General features: G+C 34.3%; 1 protein-coding gene across 1 annotated transcript; it reads right to left on the reverse strand.

Moving 5' to 3' along the window:
• Positions 1–4,376: 4,376 nt before the first annotated feature.
• On the reverse strand, positions 4,377–17,766 carry LOC118040346 (protein TONSOKU). Its single transcript, XM_035047264.2, is given in 21 exon segments — positions 4,377–5,513; positions 5,593–5,710; positions 6,773–6,943; positions 7,018–7,138; positions 7,274–7,340; positions 7,424–7,528; positions 7,743–7,854; positions 9,726–9,788; positions 9,790–9,836; positions 10,036–10,156; positions 10,303–10,403; positions 11,088–11,204; positions 12,094–12,241; positions 12,521–12,781; positions 12,867–12,910; positions 13,010–13,488; positions 13,679–13,777; positions 14,912–15,003; positions 15,197–15,373; positions 15,839–16,636; positions 17,359–17,766. Coding segments are annotated over 21 exon segments (4,062 nt in total). The 5' UTR covers positions 17,638–17,766; the 3' UTR covers positions 4,377–4,971.
• Between the last annotated feature and the right edge of the window lie 139 nt (positions 17,767–17,905).

Here is a 17,905-nt window from a genome sequence, read left to right on the forward strand (position 1 = left end):
TTTTGAAAGGAAAATGTTGACGAAAAAAAATAATTAGCACTTAACATTAATTAATTTGAGGTTCCAATCACCACAATTAACTAATTAGAAACTTACAACGTTATATAAGAGGATATAATATGTTATTATTATCGAGATCGACTGGTTTTCATGGTTGCTATAAACCAACATAAAATGCTGAAGTACAATGTTAACATGTTAATGTGTTGATTACTATATTAGTAAGTCCATTGAAGTACGTTCTAATTAACTACTATATATTAAAACAGAATGAATTTTTAATTAATGTGTGTTTCTTTAACAATTTTTTTTTTTTTCATTTTTTCAATTTTTTTTTCATTATAATTTTATCTTTAAATATCATGCTCGTCTATCTTTAGGTGCTGGTATTTCTTTTATATATATGTGCTTCTTTGAAGAAATTTTGAAACCGAATTAAAGATCAATTTTACATAATAAAACTTAAGGTTATAACCGAAAGAAAATTGAAACAACAAGGATCTAATTAAAAGTAAACATATTCCTTTATAATTTTAGTGTGAAAAACTTTCTTTTCATCCAAAAAGTTTCATTTACATATTTTTGGTCCCTTTGGTTTAGGCTTTTATCTTTAGGTCCTAAACTTCTTCTTCTCTCATTTTGTTTTTTGAATTTTTAGTTCCTGAGTGTTGAGAGATTAGAGAAAAAGTTCCTAGAAAAATGAGAATGGGAGAGAATGAGTTTGGTACTTAGCCACATTTTGACCATAAAAAAGTTGATTCAAATGGAGACTTCCCACCAACTCTTAATTTTCCTTAGATTAATTGCTTGACTCAAGTTCTTTCGTACATAAAAATTAATGATTGGATAATATATAAAATCGGTGTTTCCACGAGTCACCGATGACTTATATATACGTGTATGCTTTGAAACCGTATATATAGAGCTGATGAGTAATTAATTTAACAATAATTTTCCAGTGCAATATTGTATATACAGCAAGGAGATTACAATCATGAGATACTACGTACGTACTCTCTATAATTCTTTTTCGATAATATATATTTGAGATACTCTATAATTATCTCCTGTGAAATAATATTATTGGTTGACAGCCAGGATGTTCTGATATAGAAATTATTGAAACGGAGAATTGACAAGTGGATATGATCTGAAATCATGATGATGATGATGATGCTAAAATGCAAAAGAAAGATAAGACTTGTGAGGTATGAGTGATCTCTGTGAAATTGGCTGTACTCGCATGCTTCATTATTTGATTTGTCCATGTTTTACAATTATTACCATGAGTAATTGCTTTTAAGATTCTTGAGAAAAAAAAAAAAAGGAAAGAAAATTCGAAAACGATTTTTTTTTTTTTGCATCATCTAATATTATTATATTTTTGGAGTTTAACCTTTATTAATTTAGTATTACGTAAACAAAATATATATGCAAATATAGGTAAGAAGAAATTAAAAAAGGATGTGGTTGTTAATATGATAGCCACTAAAAGTTTATATAATTATTAATTTCAGGATCGGTGAATTAATCGAAATATACATAAGCTATCCGACATTCATATTAATAAAAAATAATAAAAAAGAAGGCGATCCTATCCTTTACTTCGGTTCTTTTGGATTTTTTACTACGCAATGTAGAGTAGTCCCTCTTAATTCCCTCTATTCTTTCTTTTTGTTTAATTATTTTTTTAGTTAAGATAAAGTTGGATGAATTTCAGGCTACAAAATTAAAGGTAGTTCTTCTACCATTTGTATACTTTGATCCCATCATATCTTTTTCATGTTATAACTTTTAAATTTCAACTGCTAAATTATTTTCTTTTTTAACATGAATAAAGTAAATTTAAAAACTCTTGCAGGGAAGAATGGGTGGCTCGTAGAACAATTCCAATTAAATGTTCAAAATTAAACCACCAGAAAATACTCTCTTTCAACTTGTAATGTCAGGTGACATTAATAATCCACATAACAAAGTTCATGATTGGGAGATTCCAAAAATAGTGAAATACAATATAATTATCAATAAAAGTTTTTTTGTAATCTAATTTTTGGTTCTTTCTAGTGTCTCAATATGCCTTAATGTGACCCTCTTCTGGTTGATTTCACAAAACTCTTTAATCACCATGATTCCCAGATTTAATTCTCTCGAGTTCATAGAAGAAAGCTGATGGGGTATGAGAATAATAGAAGCAAATTGAGTACTATGTTTTTTAAATATAAAAAGGAATATAAAAAAACTAGGGTTATCTTTCTGCCTGGATTTTCTTCGAATTGATCAGTCAACATGTCTCCTGTTCTAAGGCAATAGTTCAATTAAAATACCAAAGACACAAAAAAGAGTTATCCTTTATTAGGCTCTCTAACACCTTTTCTTAATCTATTAAATAATTCGATTAATATCAGAAATATTGTGGTGGAAAGCACATAATCAGATATGTAATATGAACCAAATGATTGCCTCCTATATTAATCAGGATGTATATATGTGGACTGTTCTGTAATCTCAAGTCAAGTTAAAGACCTCCTCAGGTTGGATTTTGAACCCTAGTTTCTACCTAGAATTCTTCTTGATATTACTATTTAATAGTAATTAATATATAGGTCTATTGATTAAAACTGGTTTACTCCTTTATTTGATTAATTTGACCATTAGGAGTATAGTCATTTGATTCATGAGAAATGAAATTCTCATGAATCTTCTAATATATATATATATATATATATATATATATATATATTATATATATTCTATTTCTGATGAAATTAGTTTTTAGAATGAAAGTAGAGTGAAAGTATATCAAAGGTCATCAGAAACTAAAAGTAGAGATTTGGCCATGATCCAAAGTATCTTCAGTTGAGGAGCTAGAGATATACTTGTGATAATTACAAGGGGGATTTGGGCTCATAATTAGCTATAATGTAGAGCAAATGGCTCCAAAAATTATGTTACTTTCATTGCAGTATCCTTCTGTTCATATTTGCTTGCTAAAGTTTTAAAACTTGGAGAAGAAGCATTGTATATGACAATCAATTTCACTAAATGATGGTGCGTTGATATGCTGCAGTAATGTACAACAAAGCATCATTTACAGCACAATTCTTAATGGTGATGGAATTATTGCTTGAAACTTCATAAAAGAAAAAAAAAGAAGGAAAAATAGAGTAGAAATTTGGAGGAAAATGAGCTTCATAACATAGATCACACAAAACACCATTAGTTGATCATGATCCCTTGAATGATTAATGGGGATGTCCCATCTTGAATACTCAAGCTTTTGTTTTATACATAGGGCTAGAATCATGGCTTCTCTCTTTTGTATTTTATACACAATATGTTTCCTGTTCATTGACAAGACCTCAATTAAATAATTAAACAGCCAAACGTGTCCTTAATCATTTGAACTCTCTGATATATATATATATATATATATATATATATATATATATATATATAGTAGTATTATATAGTAGATGATAAATTGCAATTAAAATTGTAGCCAACATTCTTCCTGAATCCACTGTAACATGCATCGAACACATGGTGGTGTTATAAAATTTTATTTTCTTCTGTTCCCCGGTTTCCTGTCAATAAAGATTTCATGTGAATATCACTTATTTTATAAGTCTATAAAATTTCTTGTCCCACTTTGGGATCCCTAGCTTATCATTTGACCCTCTTAATTTTTTTATTTTATTTTTTATAAATATATAGATTTTTCCTTTGATCTTGTTAGATTTTGAACTCGGATAGATATGAGTCATTCATATCTTGATCATATGACACTCCTAATTGATCTTCATTTTGATACATGAAATTAGATACAGTTAGACTACGCTGCCAAACTTTTGATAGGGAAAATTGTGTCCTTCACGTCTATATACATTTTTGATGATTCAATCGTATGCAAATAAAATTTAAAATATTTTTATCAATGTGGCTATTGAGATAAAAATATGCTATACTCGATATTATTGAATTCGGTCCAAATACTTATAATTATTAAATTTGATTCAACTTGATAAATTGATTCAGAACATTTTCAATATAATCTAAGTTAGGTTTCAAATTAAAATATGCTATCCTCCTCGGCAGGCTAGCACCCTCTGGATCACACAAAGAAATAAGACTACATCTGACATAAAAAATTGGAAATATTAGTAGATTTGTACGTCAATGGACCCATCACTGGAAACCAGAACTCTACTGGGCCACGAATTTGAACACTAAATTATATTTTAAGCTTCTCATATCTACTTACTTTGGACATACAAATCTTCATCGGAACTCCATGGCTTTGTCACCCCAACATGTTTCCTGTTTAACTGCAAGAGTTAGAATTTAAGTATCAAAAGATGCAAATATAGTATGATCACAAGCCTCCACCTTTCTTTGTTTCTAAGGTACAATACAAGGATCATGTGATCACATGAATGCAAATGCTAAATAGTAGCTTTTGTTAAAGTGCCTCGAGCCTCTCACTAGCCGAGCCTATTATCCATGGCTGAAGCATTTTATAACTGATGAAAACATCCTCCACTGCTCCACATATCATCAAAACATTCTAAAGGGTTAAAGAGTGAAACATAAACTAGAACCCGTCATCATATGTAGTTTCAAATTTCAACAAAGTTGCAACCTCTGCATAGGCAAGAACATAATCCACAGACATTCGAGAAATAATGTGCCCATGTCAACTGCTTCGTTTAATATTTGCATGACTGGGTTTACACAACTATATATTTGCTCTTATGTGATATTCAAGTAAAGGTGTATACATAAATTAAAAGGATCAATTGTAAAGGAAATCCAAAAAAAAAAAAAAATTGTTGATATCTACAGTGGCATTTGGCATAGCATTGAAAATCTCGAGTGTTGATTGTGTTATTTATAGTAAACTTCTTCTATTTGCTGCAAAAGTGCCTGGTGATAACCTGCTGAGAGGTAAATGGGAGTTCCAGAAACAACGAATCAATCCCTTCTGCAGCAGGGTTTTGCCCTACAGCATTTGTTTGTTTCCATTGAGAAATGGATTGTCTGATCCTCAATGTGTCTCCAAGCCAAACCATTTTCTAATCTAGATGACCATGCAGCGTACAAAGCTTCTACAACTTGTGTTGTGAAGCCATTGTTGCCCAATTCCATGAATTGCAGCTGCTTTGCCATACTGATGGCAGTAGTAAGCTCTTGAATGAATTGGCATTCTAACAAAGAATTCTTTTGACATGAGCTTGTGCAACTGTCATCAAAGTCAGATGGAGCAGCTTCTGCCCTGATAGGACCATCTTCACTATCAGCCACTTCAAGCTGATTACATTCAGTGTTAATAACACATACACCCTGCTTGTCCGAGTCGCTTTCCTTGGGCACGCTCATCTTTGATGATTCAGATTTATTTAAGTTGGGTTGCAAGATGTCTGAGCACCACCCTTTAGTCGAGTCATACTGTAGCATATATGTTTTCTCCAGGTTGGCATTATCAGCAAGATGGAGCTCTTCTAGACAGTCATTTTCTGCACTCATTAAAACAAAAGAAAGAAATTAATAATATTAATTCATAAATGAACAGTTCAAGGGACTTTTTGTAAGAACCTGCAAGTGCCTGAATCATTTGAAGAATCCCGGTGAGCCCCAGTTGACATTTGTTCAGGACCAAAACTTTCAGACAGCATTGTGAATTTGTAAGCAATGACACCATTGCATTTGTTCCCTGCGTCCATAATTCATAATCAGGTTAGCTCAAATTTACAGAACTTCTGATCAAGTATCTGAAGTTCAATTCCAGAGGACAAAAGAAAAAAAGACATGACATGACAGCATGGAGCAGATAGAATTTGGCAATATTCTTGCCAGGAGCAATTTATTATGAATAGCTCACACAATCTACTCCCCCTCTAGATCTCAATGCATTGTGATCTGTTACCAGACACCATTTTCCTTCTAATTGGTATCAAGTAACTAGAGTTCATGAGCAAAAGCAGAAGAGCTTCACATTGATGACAATTAGAGACAATTGCTGTACGTCAGATGTGTGAGCACTAAGACAGCCCCATGTGGTAATTAAACCAAATGTCTTGTAGAATTGTTTCGATATTTTGGCCATTTGCAAGAGAAAACAAAGACTACAGGATGCCAATCACCGTTGGAATTGCTCCTGCTGCAAAGCAGATAAGGGCCAAAAGAGGTGTGGTTTCAGGTGGTGACACTTCAAACCAAATTAGACTTAAGATGACCTCAGATAGTGGATTGGCAACATGGAGCTGAACTCAGAAACTAGATGAAGCAGGTTTCTTGTTATCAAAAATACATGCAGTAGCTGTATCTTTTGTTGTTCTTTCGCTCATGAGATATCAATGAATTCAGTTCTACTCAGAACAGATTCTGAATTTGTACTCTGAACCAGCAACTTTTAGGCAAATATAAAATATAAGGTTTAGAAAAGACTTTAGATTAAGAGAATCAAGATCAAGAAACAAGGATCTCAAACAAATTGAGTCAATCATATAGATCAAATATAACTGAACCACCAAAATCAAGTTCATCTCCAGCGAGTCAAAATGTCATACAATAGGTCATGTTTATATGTGATATTAACTGTTCACAATGTGAAGACATTGTATCATGAAACTGTTCAGTACGCATCTACTACCATACTATTTACTTGTCTCTCTAGGAACATAATTTCTGAAGAGGCAAACCAAGCTGAAGAATAAAAATAGCAAGTTTAACGTCAGAAAACATGTGATTATCATAAATTCAATAAAGAGCAAACCTCTTGCATAATAGGATTTCCAGCAAGGTTCAGCTCAAGAATACCACAAATCAGAGTATCGGTGCTGAGCATATGAGTATATGCAGGCATTAGCCCGCAGTATGACAGGTCAAGTTTAACAGACTCTTGAGACCCCTCGAACAATGATGCAGTTAATTGTAGTGCCCCATCCTACAAGTAATATCAATTATTAGAGAAAACAGATGTACAACCAAAAGTTCCACAGAAAGTCAACTATTACTCACAGTTCCTATGCCAGTGCTCCCAAGCATTAACCGTGACAAACATGATGTTTTAGCAAGTTGGCAGAGACTATCAACAACAGGCTTGGTTAGCTTTAACCCACTCAGATTCAGTGCTGCAAAACTACAAACAAGAAAAATTCCAGGCTTTGTGAGAACTTATTCAGAAGCTGAAATCTCATCCATGAACTATGCAGGAATATATAGGGAATATATAGGTGAAAAGCACTTCAGAAAATGGAGTTGTATTTATATAAACCTTTTCAAGGTGGCAAGTTTGGCTAGTAGATTAATGATAGCGTTTCCAGATACAGGGTTATTATATCCTGTTGAAGCACAAATTAAGTAGACAATAAAAAAGAAATAAACTAAAGAATATAATATAGTAAATGAGCCAAATATAGTGCACCTATAGAAAGTTGTGCCAAGACCAAGCTCGCATTTAGTGCATCAGCCACCTTCTGAATTGTTCTTGTTGTTATGGAACAACGCTCAATATTCAAGCTGTATAGGGCTACAAAACAAAAGAAACATTTATGAACAGTACAAATAAGGATATGTGGGGGAAAGCAAATGCTAGCATCTTCATGCATACACAGTTGATGCTCAACAGAGATCAATTCAACAAAGCCCTTGCTCAACCCCTGTAGGTGCACTCCGACACAAACTCTTTCAAGGAAAACACATTAATAATCATTTACTAAAAGTTTTAAAAGTATGAAACTTACCTCTGCAGTTTTCCAATATGGTTGAAAGGTAAGATCCACAAGCATCAGTGAGACGGTTTCCAGAGATATTAAGAACTTCCAAGCGAGCAAAGAGAACAGGACATTCACAGATCTGAAGATTACAAATTAAAAGCATATCAAGAGCAGAAAAAAAAGGCATTGCCAAATGTAGTTCCAGCCATCATGAAGTAAGAATATTCTGAGCATAGAATTCGGTGTTCATATCAAAACCAATAGAAGTTCAAGTTACTGCATTGTCTGGTATGGAGAATGTTTATGTCCCTCTTGGACTCACTATATCAGGTATATTAACACTGACAATGCAATTCTTGGAATATAGAATGGTTGTATTCGCCTCTTAACTTGCACTTGTTTCATTCTAGTAATTCATATGATATATAAATTTGTCCAGAAAGTTCAAGGTTTCTAAATTGCCTTTGAATCGTGTGAATCTCTTTTCTAAACTTATGCATGCTACTTATGGAATAAAATTTAACCTCATAAGGAAAAAAAAAAAAAAAACAGAGGCATTGAACTCTTATATATTGAGAAGATGCATCGCTGCTTACCTATGCATGAAAAAAGGCTTACGTCAAACCAACTTGAACTTAACAAAACCCAAGTACACTATCAAATACTCAGGAAAGAATTGAACTACATATCAAACACCTTCCATAAACATGTAATTTATTAAACTATCATATTGTTTTTGGACAAAGTTCAAAAATACCCCTAACCATATAGGCAGTCTCGATGTTACCACCAAATAATTTTTGGTATCAATTTTACCCTCAAAATTTTAGAAATTCTCAATTAAGGACTTTCATCCATTTTTAAGGCTTTCAATCCATATTTCCACCCAAATTGTACTATTTTTTTTTTTTTTTTACAAAACAACATCATTTTATAGGAAACTTAACGTTTTCTATTAAGTATTCTACCAGAAATCCTTAATTGAGAAATCAAAATAGATTACAGGTAAAAGTGAAATAAAAAATAGTTTGGGTGCAAAATTAAAAATACCTCAAAAACTTGGTGGTATATTTGATGTTTTCCCCAATTTGTTTTCATGTTTTGACAATAGTTTAACTCCCTGGAGCATATAATATTTACCAGTTCAGTGGCCAATAACCAAGTTCAAAGGATGCACCAGTCTCAAGATGTTAAACCGATGTCTAAATGTTCTTCTTGACAACCTATTAATTGCTTTTACAGAATGAGATTTCTCTGCTAGTTAGTGAACTACCAACCGTACATAAAATTGACCATGCAAACATAATTTGTATTTAATTCTTTTTGGTTCACGTTTTCTCCATGCAGTTTTTTTCCTGACTTTTAATATCTTTGAATTCATTCTACTTACTAGAAGTGCGCTACATAAGTTCTATGTATCACTTCCAATTGATTAACATCAAATTTTCCAAACAACTTGTCCTCAAATAATAACGTCATGAGCACATGTAAAAACTAACAGCAATAGAAAACCATGGCCTTTGTACAGCTTTGTTATTTAATCCTCCAAGATTGCAATATCCAAATGCCATATTATTATTTGTTGAAAACATGAGTTTTTGGAATAGGAAGTTTTAAAGCAACATCAGGTTGTAAAATTGCAAAAGATCTGCATCACATATGGTCCTTTTATTTCTTTCTTAAGTATGGGTTTTAGCTGGACCTAAAACTGATGTCATTTTAAAAAATTAATCATTGATGAGATAAATTAATTTTGGAGAGAGCAGATTGTAGCAGTGAAAAATGCAAACTTTATATACAACTTATTGGTAGTAATTGACAATGTCCAGAGCACTTTAAACAAATAACCACAATATTGCCATCATTTTGTGTCCAGATTTCCAAGTTCCACGTTTGAAATTGGTTGAGAATGTGATTCCTTCGGATTTGAGAGTCACAATGAATGCTTGAGAATAACCAAGCAGGGGATAGAATACTCTAAATCAATATTAGGCTGTACAAGTTACATACCTGAAATAAAGCAGTTGGACCAAACCGATTACAATGCAAATCCAAAGTCAAATCACCGTATTTTTTGCCCTGTTGTGAGAAATTGTTGAAGTTTCTCCATTGTTCCATTCCCTGAGAGACAATAACCAATGGACAGCTAATATTAGCAGAGCAGAAAATTGACGACCCCTCATTCCTTTAAGAGATAACAAGGACAATGATGCAATAACAGCTTTTTTCAGAGAAGCATGCAGAGAAACAGTAAGCATGCCCTTTGTAATCCAGAAACAGATCCATATAGAAATTACGATCAAAAGCCAACTGTCATTACCCAAAAAATTATGGGAAAGGTCTATCACGGCAACTGTTTTGTGGGTATGCAGGGCATTCAACAGTGGAGTTACTGATATATCTTGCAATTCACATTCAGATCCAATGACTTCATCCTCTACCTGGCACACAAGAAATGAATACAACAAAATAGAAACCAATTTGTACATGTATAACTCCAACAGATAATGAGATCCACTATCCTGCCATTACCAATAAAACAAGATCCCCCTTCACTAATCAGCACCTAACCTATCCCCATGCTTACCTCTGAAATGTATAGTTTCTTAAGCAACTTCATATTAGGTGCCTCTGATAACTCCTCGCAGCAGTCGATGTACAGCTTCATCAAGCGCTTTTGAACCCAACCTGTTGTTTCATTGAATAAAGAACATGACAGTAGGAAAAAAATTGAAATGAAAAGAATAAAGCAGCAGCATCTACTTTGACAGTTGCTGAATATGGTTATGCTGCCTATACCAATTATGACTATCTTCAGTAAGTTACTAGAGAATAAGAGAGCAAAGTTGAAGATCAGTTTTAGAAAACTGTTCTGGTTGGATTCTCTTCCAAAGTAGTATTTCTTCAAGCATCAGGCAGAAATATCATTTGAAAGCATGCAGTTTTATTTATGCCATTCTCATTCTACAGCTCTTATATATTTCAGTAGTAAAATTCCTCAATCAGGATCCTTGTTGGCCAGAATAATGTTGAACACAATTTATGCCAACTTAAGTTAAATCTTTTTTTTTCCCAGTACCTCTATTCTAAAGTACTTTATTCCGCAACTCATTGTGAAACTGATCCTATCAAGATTGTTATTGAATGCCCAAAAAGTCCCTCAAGACTGTCAACAACAATGCCACATAAAATATCAATAGTTTCCGCTGACTATTACCACGTACACAAGGCCTGAACTAACAAGTTAAAATATTTGAATTGGGGAGAGCATGACAAACTACATTCACCATAAGAATACTCAAGATTCAAGGAAACTAAAGAAGGCCGGAAAAAATATATCATGGAAAGGAAATTGGAAGTTGTAACACATACCATTAATGGAAACTTCTATTAGGATATTTCCTTGATCACCCTTGAGAGTTTCAAATGCTTCTATGGAATCTAGAACTCTTCCATGACATTTCACATGCTGAACGATGGGCAAGAGACCTAATGAGATAAAATCCACGTGTTAACAGAAGTGATGTAACCAAGAAAGGAAAATAAAACCGTTAAATAATAAACATGCTGGAGAGTGAAATTTCTTCTAATTAAGTTGTTGCGAGAAGGTTTTAGTTTTATGTTTAAGAAAATAAACATGTGGGAGAGTGAAATTCCTTCTAATTGTGCATTGTTCTTCGCTCTTTTTCAAATTTTGCATGACAAGAGTAGGACTTAAACCCAAGACTTCACTTCCTCTGCATTGGGAAAGTACTGTTGGGCAAAACACCCAATCAAATAAAGGTGCAAAAAAGGGAGTCTATGCACAGTTGAGACCATAGCAAAACAAAAAGCTCATTGTCATGCAATTTAGGCTTATGCACGTGCCACGTACAACAAAGAAGCCTAAGCTTCATACGCTGGGCAGTAGAAAAACTTCACACTATGCATATAACGTAAAGCATATATTTGCAACTCAGCATGGGCACCAATGAAGACCACCATTGGTCATTTAGATACCAAAATCAGCTACATTGGAGCAACACAGCCTTCACAGAAAGAATCTCTCTGCCAACTCGCTTTAGGAATACACATGACATGATTTCCACTGCAATCCTGTGAAATTGTTTGTTGTCTTTTGAACAGAAAAAAAAAAATTGAAAAAAAGACTTGTGCTCACTGCTCATTGTTAGCCTTTCAAAACAGTGCACAATCATGTGTTCAAAGGTGCATTTAAATCCATTCTTGTTGCCATTTAATATACACTCTGCCACTCGTAAATCAAATGCAACTTGTTTCTTTATTGTTATTTATTAGATTTGTGTGGATTACAACTCACATGCCCTAAATTATGATTGTCAGAAAATAAAAGCATATAAAGTCCAACAGCCATGCCCACCTTTTGATCTCTTCTCTGTAGGAAGCTGCAAATAGTACAAACAGGCCAGCTCAACAGTCATGGACTCAATGCTCAATTTATCAAAAGCGAGGTATGAAGCTGCATCTACTTGTATCAGGTCATTGTCAATTCTGAATACAATACACTGCTGCAGTCAGTACAAGAGATTATATTAGCAATTTACAGCAACAACAACCAAATAATTATATAGCAAAGGAAATACAGTGATAAATAAGCATTCTTCATTATCTCTATCTCCTAAAAGTTGGCCTTTATCTAGTTCCATAGTAAGCATCTCAGGTTTGAAACCAAAAGGTTGCAGAGTCGAGACCTACTTCATGAAAAATTGATGGAGAGGAGTGTCTCTGTGATCTCCCTTGTAAATTACAATCGTAAGACAATTAATAATAGCACATGTAACACTCACATTATCATCATTCCCAGAATTGTGCAACCTGAGATGGGCAGCATTGTTTTTATGCGTTAAGTTCTCAGAGACATCACATTTGGAGCCACTAGCAGCAAGATCACATGCAAAAACAACTTCATTGTTGCTTGAAGATCTGAAAACTTTGCCTTTGGGAGTCACAATATTTGGGCTCTGAGATTTGTATGAAGAAGTGCTTTCTTCATTGTTATTAGGATTCCAGGAACTGGTAGCACATTTGGAAGCAACTGTTGATACACCCTGCCAAATAAAGTGTAAAGCAATTAACAATCAACTTCACAAAGGAAACAATATACGTCAGCTTTTGATCTATCTATTTTCATACCTGAAATGCACATGCAGAAATAGCTGGATTGCTTGCCCCCATAACTGCAATTAAATAAGAAGTACTTCAGTACTAATAGAAATGAAATTTTAGATCATAAATAAGTTCATCATTCCTGATTAAAAATAATAATTTAAACCCACATCCATTAGAAGTAGCAACATCCTCCGGTGGGCATCTATTGAGCCTTTCTCTGGAGCAGTCTACCTTATCATGCATTTCATCTTCATCATCTGAAAGGACTATTCTAATACGTTTACGACTAAGAACTGTCTGCTGATCACTAGCTGTTTTGGAAAAACATTTTGGAGAGGCTTCAGTTGGCCAAGTAGAAGTATTATGCATTTCTTCTTGAGTTGACTTTGTTCTGGGAGAATTTTTATGGGACCGAAGGAGGGAAATCAGAGGTAAATCATCATTCAACCCTTCAGCACCAGCTAAAGATTTTGATCTTGTAGAACCAGATTTGTTAATTTCTTGGGAGCAGGATGCATTAGATCTACAATCTGACAAGTGATCATCCCCTTCTGTATCAGTCTCAGAGCAGCAATCCGTTGCCAAATTCTGCCTTTCAAGCTCTGTGTTTTTGGACTTTAACCTCTCAATTTCACGCTGCAACCTCCTACAAAAGCAAACCTTTCTTTGAGTAATTGTACATATTTGTTCCTCTGCAAGAAAACCTTCAAACTTCAATTTACTGCAAGACTAGTGTTTGGGTTATCAACTTCTAAAGTTGAAATTCCTAAGCCATCAAAGCTAATTCCAAGTGGCTAGCCTAGATTGATGAAAGGTCTTGCATAATCCAAATTTACCTGGCCTCTTCTTCATTGTCAAATCTTATCATGTGGCTATAGTGCATGTTCTCTAATGCTGAAAGCTGAACAGAGGGAAGATTAGCATTAACAGCAATCCTGCATAATAGGAAAACAAAATAAGTGAGGCTCGGTGTTATAAACCTAAGAAATAGGTACAAGTAGACAACCACAAGACAATTGATTTCTATGCTAACAGAATGATTTCAGGTGACCCACACAGGGGATAGTCTGAAATTTATTTTTCCCGTCCTTCTATTTTCCTTTGTTGTAACTCTTGCAAATTCAAATTACTAACATAGCAAGTGGGTGTCATTTCAGGCCCATGTAATATTCACCAAAAGTTGAGATTCTTGGCGAATTCGAGTTTGCTGCTTCGCCAACCATTACCAAACTAGTATCTATTCTGTTTAGCACTTCAGATGCTTCTGTTGCATATAATTTAAATCCTGTAGCAGGTCATTTCCAACAAGCCTTGTATATAAAGGAAAAGGCATGACTTTTGAGGTAGCTAAAGCATTTTGATAATGATGATAAGAATTAATAAATCAAATACGGATGATATGAGAATGATAAGAGAAAAATAATCGCGCAACAATTAAAAATTTCACAGAATTTAGTAATGATGCATTAAATTAATGCACAAGCCCTGAGGAATGAACTACATGTGGCAATACCTTGAGTATATTTTGTTTACAGATAGTCAAGGAAATTATAGTGCACTGAAATGCAACATTTCAACAGGAAGTATCATGGAGAACCCACCTTTCACATCAACCCACCCCCCTCCCTCGAAAAACCCATATCCTGACACTAAATATAGGTTCAATCCAGTTTCTGAGGAGGAGGAATCCAGCATAAAAGAAGATCTTTCATAATTTGTTTAAAATACATGAACGCATCAAAGCACCTTCCTAACCATATAGACTAGATGAACCAATGGCATTTGTCTTTGGTTACATTCTTAACCGAACACTCCAAATACTGCTTACAAACAAGCAAAACCCTGTTTCAAAATACTATCCTCTTATTGTATTGAAAACAGCAGTATACACATGCACACTTCCCAGTTTGGCCACATGGGCTACATTTGAGCCTTGTATTAAAAAACAGGATGTACTTTGTAAATGCTGATATGCCTAAAACACCAATACTGTCATACTAGACACTCCATGAATCTTCTAATTCAAACAGAGGAATTTCTGAGAAAAACAAGGTGTTAGAAAAAACTACCTATAGCCCTCTTCAAATGCATTTAGAGCTCCCATCCAATCACCATCACAGTCCAGAACATCACCAATATTAATTTTTGCTAATGCTTGACCCTGAAATCAATAATCGTTAATGGTTAGAGCTTTGACTGTCAAACATAAAGTGCATCTTGACTTGCATGTGTGCCAACTCTTATGCCAAGTAGCTCAAGCTAAATTGAAAGGCTCCCCTCAATCAAACATAAGTTTATTAACAGGTATACAGGAGAGCTAGCATATGAAAGGACCATAGAACCTACAAAATTACCTCCAAGTTGCTGATTGACTTGTATGTCTCCCAACTCTTCATGAACCATTTAATGGCTTTCTTGAATTTTCTGAGCTTCTGGTATGATTCTCCAAGAAGTAGAAATGAATCGCCCAGCTTCTCTTTATCACAGAGTTCACTAGCTATTCTCTTCTTCCTTTTTGCAAATTCATGATGCTAGACATATAACATCACAAAATTGCTCAGTTTAAAATCACAAAATAGAAGGGTGGGGGGCAGAGACACATGCCATGTATAATCAATTTAGTGGAAAGTTTCTCTTTTGGCTAAAAACAACATACAATAAAAAATAGAAAGTTATTTTAACAGTTCAAAATATGTAAATGACACCATACTAAATCCTAGCTCAAACAAGTTAATGAAATTTAACTAGATCTGTTTCAAAAATATCTCAGAAATTCAATTTCTGTTAACTTAGGACAGCATTAATGTGGAGATTCTCTCTAAGAAGAGCACAGTGAGATGATCAAAGCTAGCAAGGGGACACATAAAATGAATGCATCTCATGTAGATATGTTCCCAATTTTTAATGCAGTAAATAACTATTAGAATATGTTCTAAGAGCCGCTAGATATTGGCAAAGCTATTAGAAGTTTACAATATGTATGGTAGAGCAGCTACCTTTGACCATGCAAGTATAATGCTCGACTTCTCAATGAGGCAATCAAGGGATGCATTCTGCTGCAGCAAACACTTCCGCTCATGATGTGTTCCCCTTGCAGTGACTATACTTCTAGTTAACTTTTTAAGATTCTGCTCTTCTTTCTTCAATTCATCCATCACCTTCATAGCTTCTTTTACAGTTCCAATATTATGACCAATTTCCTTGACCAAAGCATCCTCATCTTCCATGGATTTTGCCAGATCAAGTGCCTTATGATAGCAAAGATTTGCTTCCTCGTACTTTTGAGCCCTGTAATGCAATTCACCAAGATTGATGTACCCTTTTGCCTCCCCTTGGCAATGCCCTATTCTATTACAAATTCTAATATCTTTTTTAATGTGTTCCTGAGCCTTATCCCACACCTTCAGCTCCATGTAAACATTTCCAAGATTGTGATGGAGCCTGCTCCGACCATCATCATCTGCATCAACTTCTTCCTCATTGCATATTTCTAGTCCTCTAGTAAGTATTTTCTTGGCTTCTTCCAAGTTATCAAGATCCATTTCAATCATTCCTATATTATTATGGGCATCTATATATTCTTTGAGGAAAGACGATTTATTAGAATGTGGATTTTCCTTGAGAGACTGAGCTAGCTTCATGGCTGACTTGAAGTACTTCTTGGCATTCCGAATTGAAGAATGGTCATTGTCAGATTTTAAGAACATTTCATGGTATGTTCGACCAAGCTGGGTGCTGGCTCTTTGCTGTTCCACAAGGTCGTTGGCATCCTTGGCAAGATCCAAATGCTTTTTCTGCAATAATGAATCACCTTTTAATAATCCATATTGATAACAGATCCACTTACTTGCAACCTTTGCTTTTAAAGCAGAAATTTACTCAAAGTTCACAAGTAAATCCTGCTATAACCCTTTATTTAAATATTTTTCAAAGTTTAACAACCCGGCTTTTAGACAAGTCATATCTTCCCTTGATCCAAAAACTGAAGAGCTATAAACAAAAAACCTCTTGATAGTTTAAAACGCCAAGAAAAAGAAGAAGAAGAAGAATCACCTCCATTCAGCTATTTCTATTAATATCCATTCCAGCAGACATTTCAAAACTCACAACTCAAACCATCATAATTTCTCCCATTTTCATAGAAGCCAACAAATTGTATAAAATTTACAATTTAATCCTCACAAATTATACATTCTTTTAAAAAAAAACAAAAATAAAATTTCCTTCAATTCTCAACACCCAACCACCACCACCCCCCCCCCCCAAAAAAAAAAAAAACCCAATTATCCTTTTATTCTATCAAAAAGAAAAAAAAATCATAATCTGACCAGAATCAAACCCTAAAATCACAAATTAGAACAAACAAAACCCCCAAATTCCCCTCAAAATGTTAAACTTCCCATCAATTCCCCTCACCCAAAATCCAAAACGCACTTCTCATTTCCCAAAAAAACAAAATAAAACCAAATTTTCATTTTCTCAAAAAAAAAAAAGTGATCCAATTCAGAAATCTAACCTGGTAAACCAAAGCATGCTTGAAATCATGAAGTCTGAGATAAACATCTCCAATAGATTGACAAGTAGGCAACAACTGCTTCTCAGGCAAGTACTTGTTCGAAATCTCATAATCTATACGTAACCATTTCAATGCCTTCACATACTCCCCTCTGTTCTTATACATATCTCCTATCAAATTTGCCCATCTTGCTTCCTCTTGGTGATTCCCTACTTCACGCGCATTAACAAATGCGCGTTTCGCTGTCTGCATTTCTTGCTCTTCTTTGCTTATCGGCATGATGGTATTTGTCGATGTTGAGCAGAGAGAAATGGAGGATTTGGGATTTTAGGGTTTGGTGTTTTAGATAGGGGATTTTGGGTTTTTTGAAAGTTTTTATTTTGGTGCGCAAAAATGAATTTTCCCGCCAGAAGTAAAACTGAGTTACGAATTTAACAGCTTGAGGCCCGGACCATGCTAAGGCATCTGGCCCCATAACCTTTACAAATTGGTCTCAATGAATTTGGGTTTTAAAAACCATACACGGAAAATTAAATTTTACAGTGTT

The sequence above is a fragment of the Populus alba genome, chromosome 7 (genome assembly GCF_005239225.2).
Source record: "Populus alba chromosome 7, ASM523922v2, whole genome shotgun sequence".
Classification (NCBI taxonomy): domain Eukaryota; kingdom Viridiplantae; phylum Streptophyta; class Magnoliopsida; order Malpighiales; family Salicaceae; genus Populus; species Populus alba.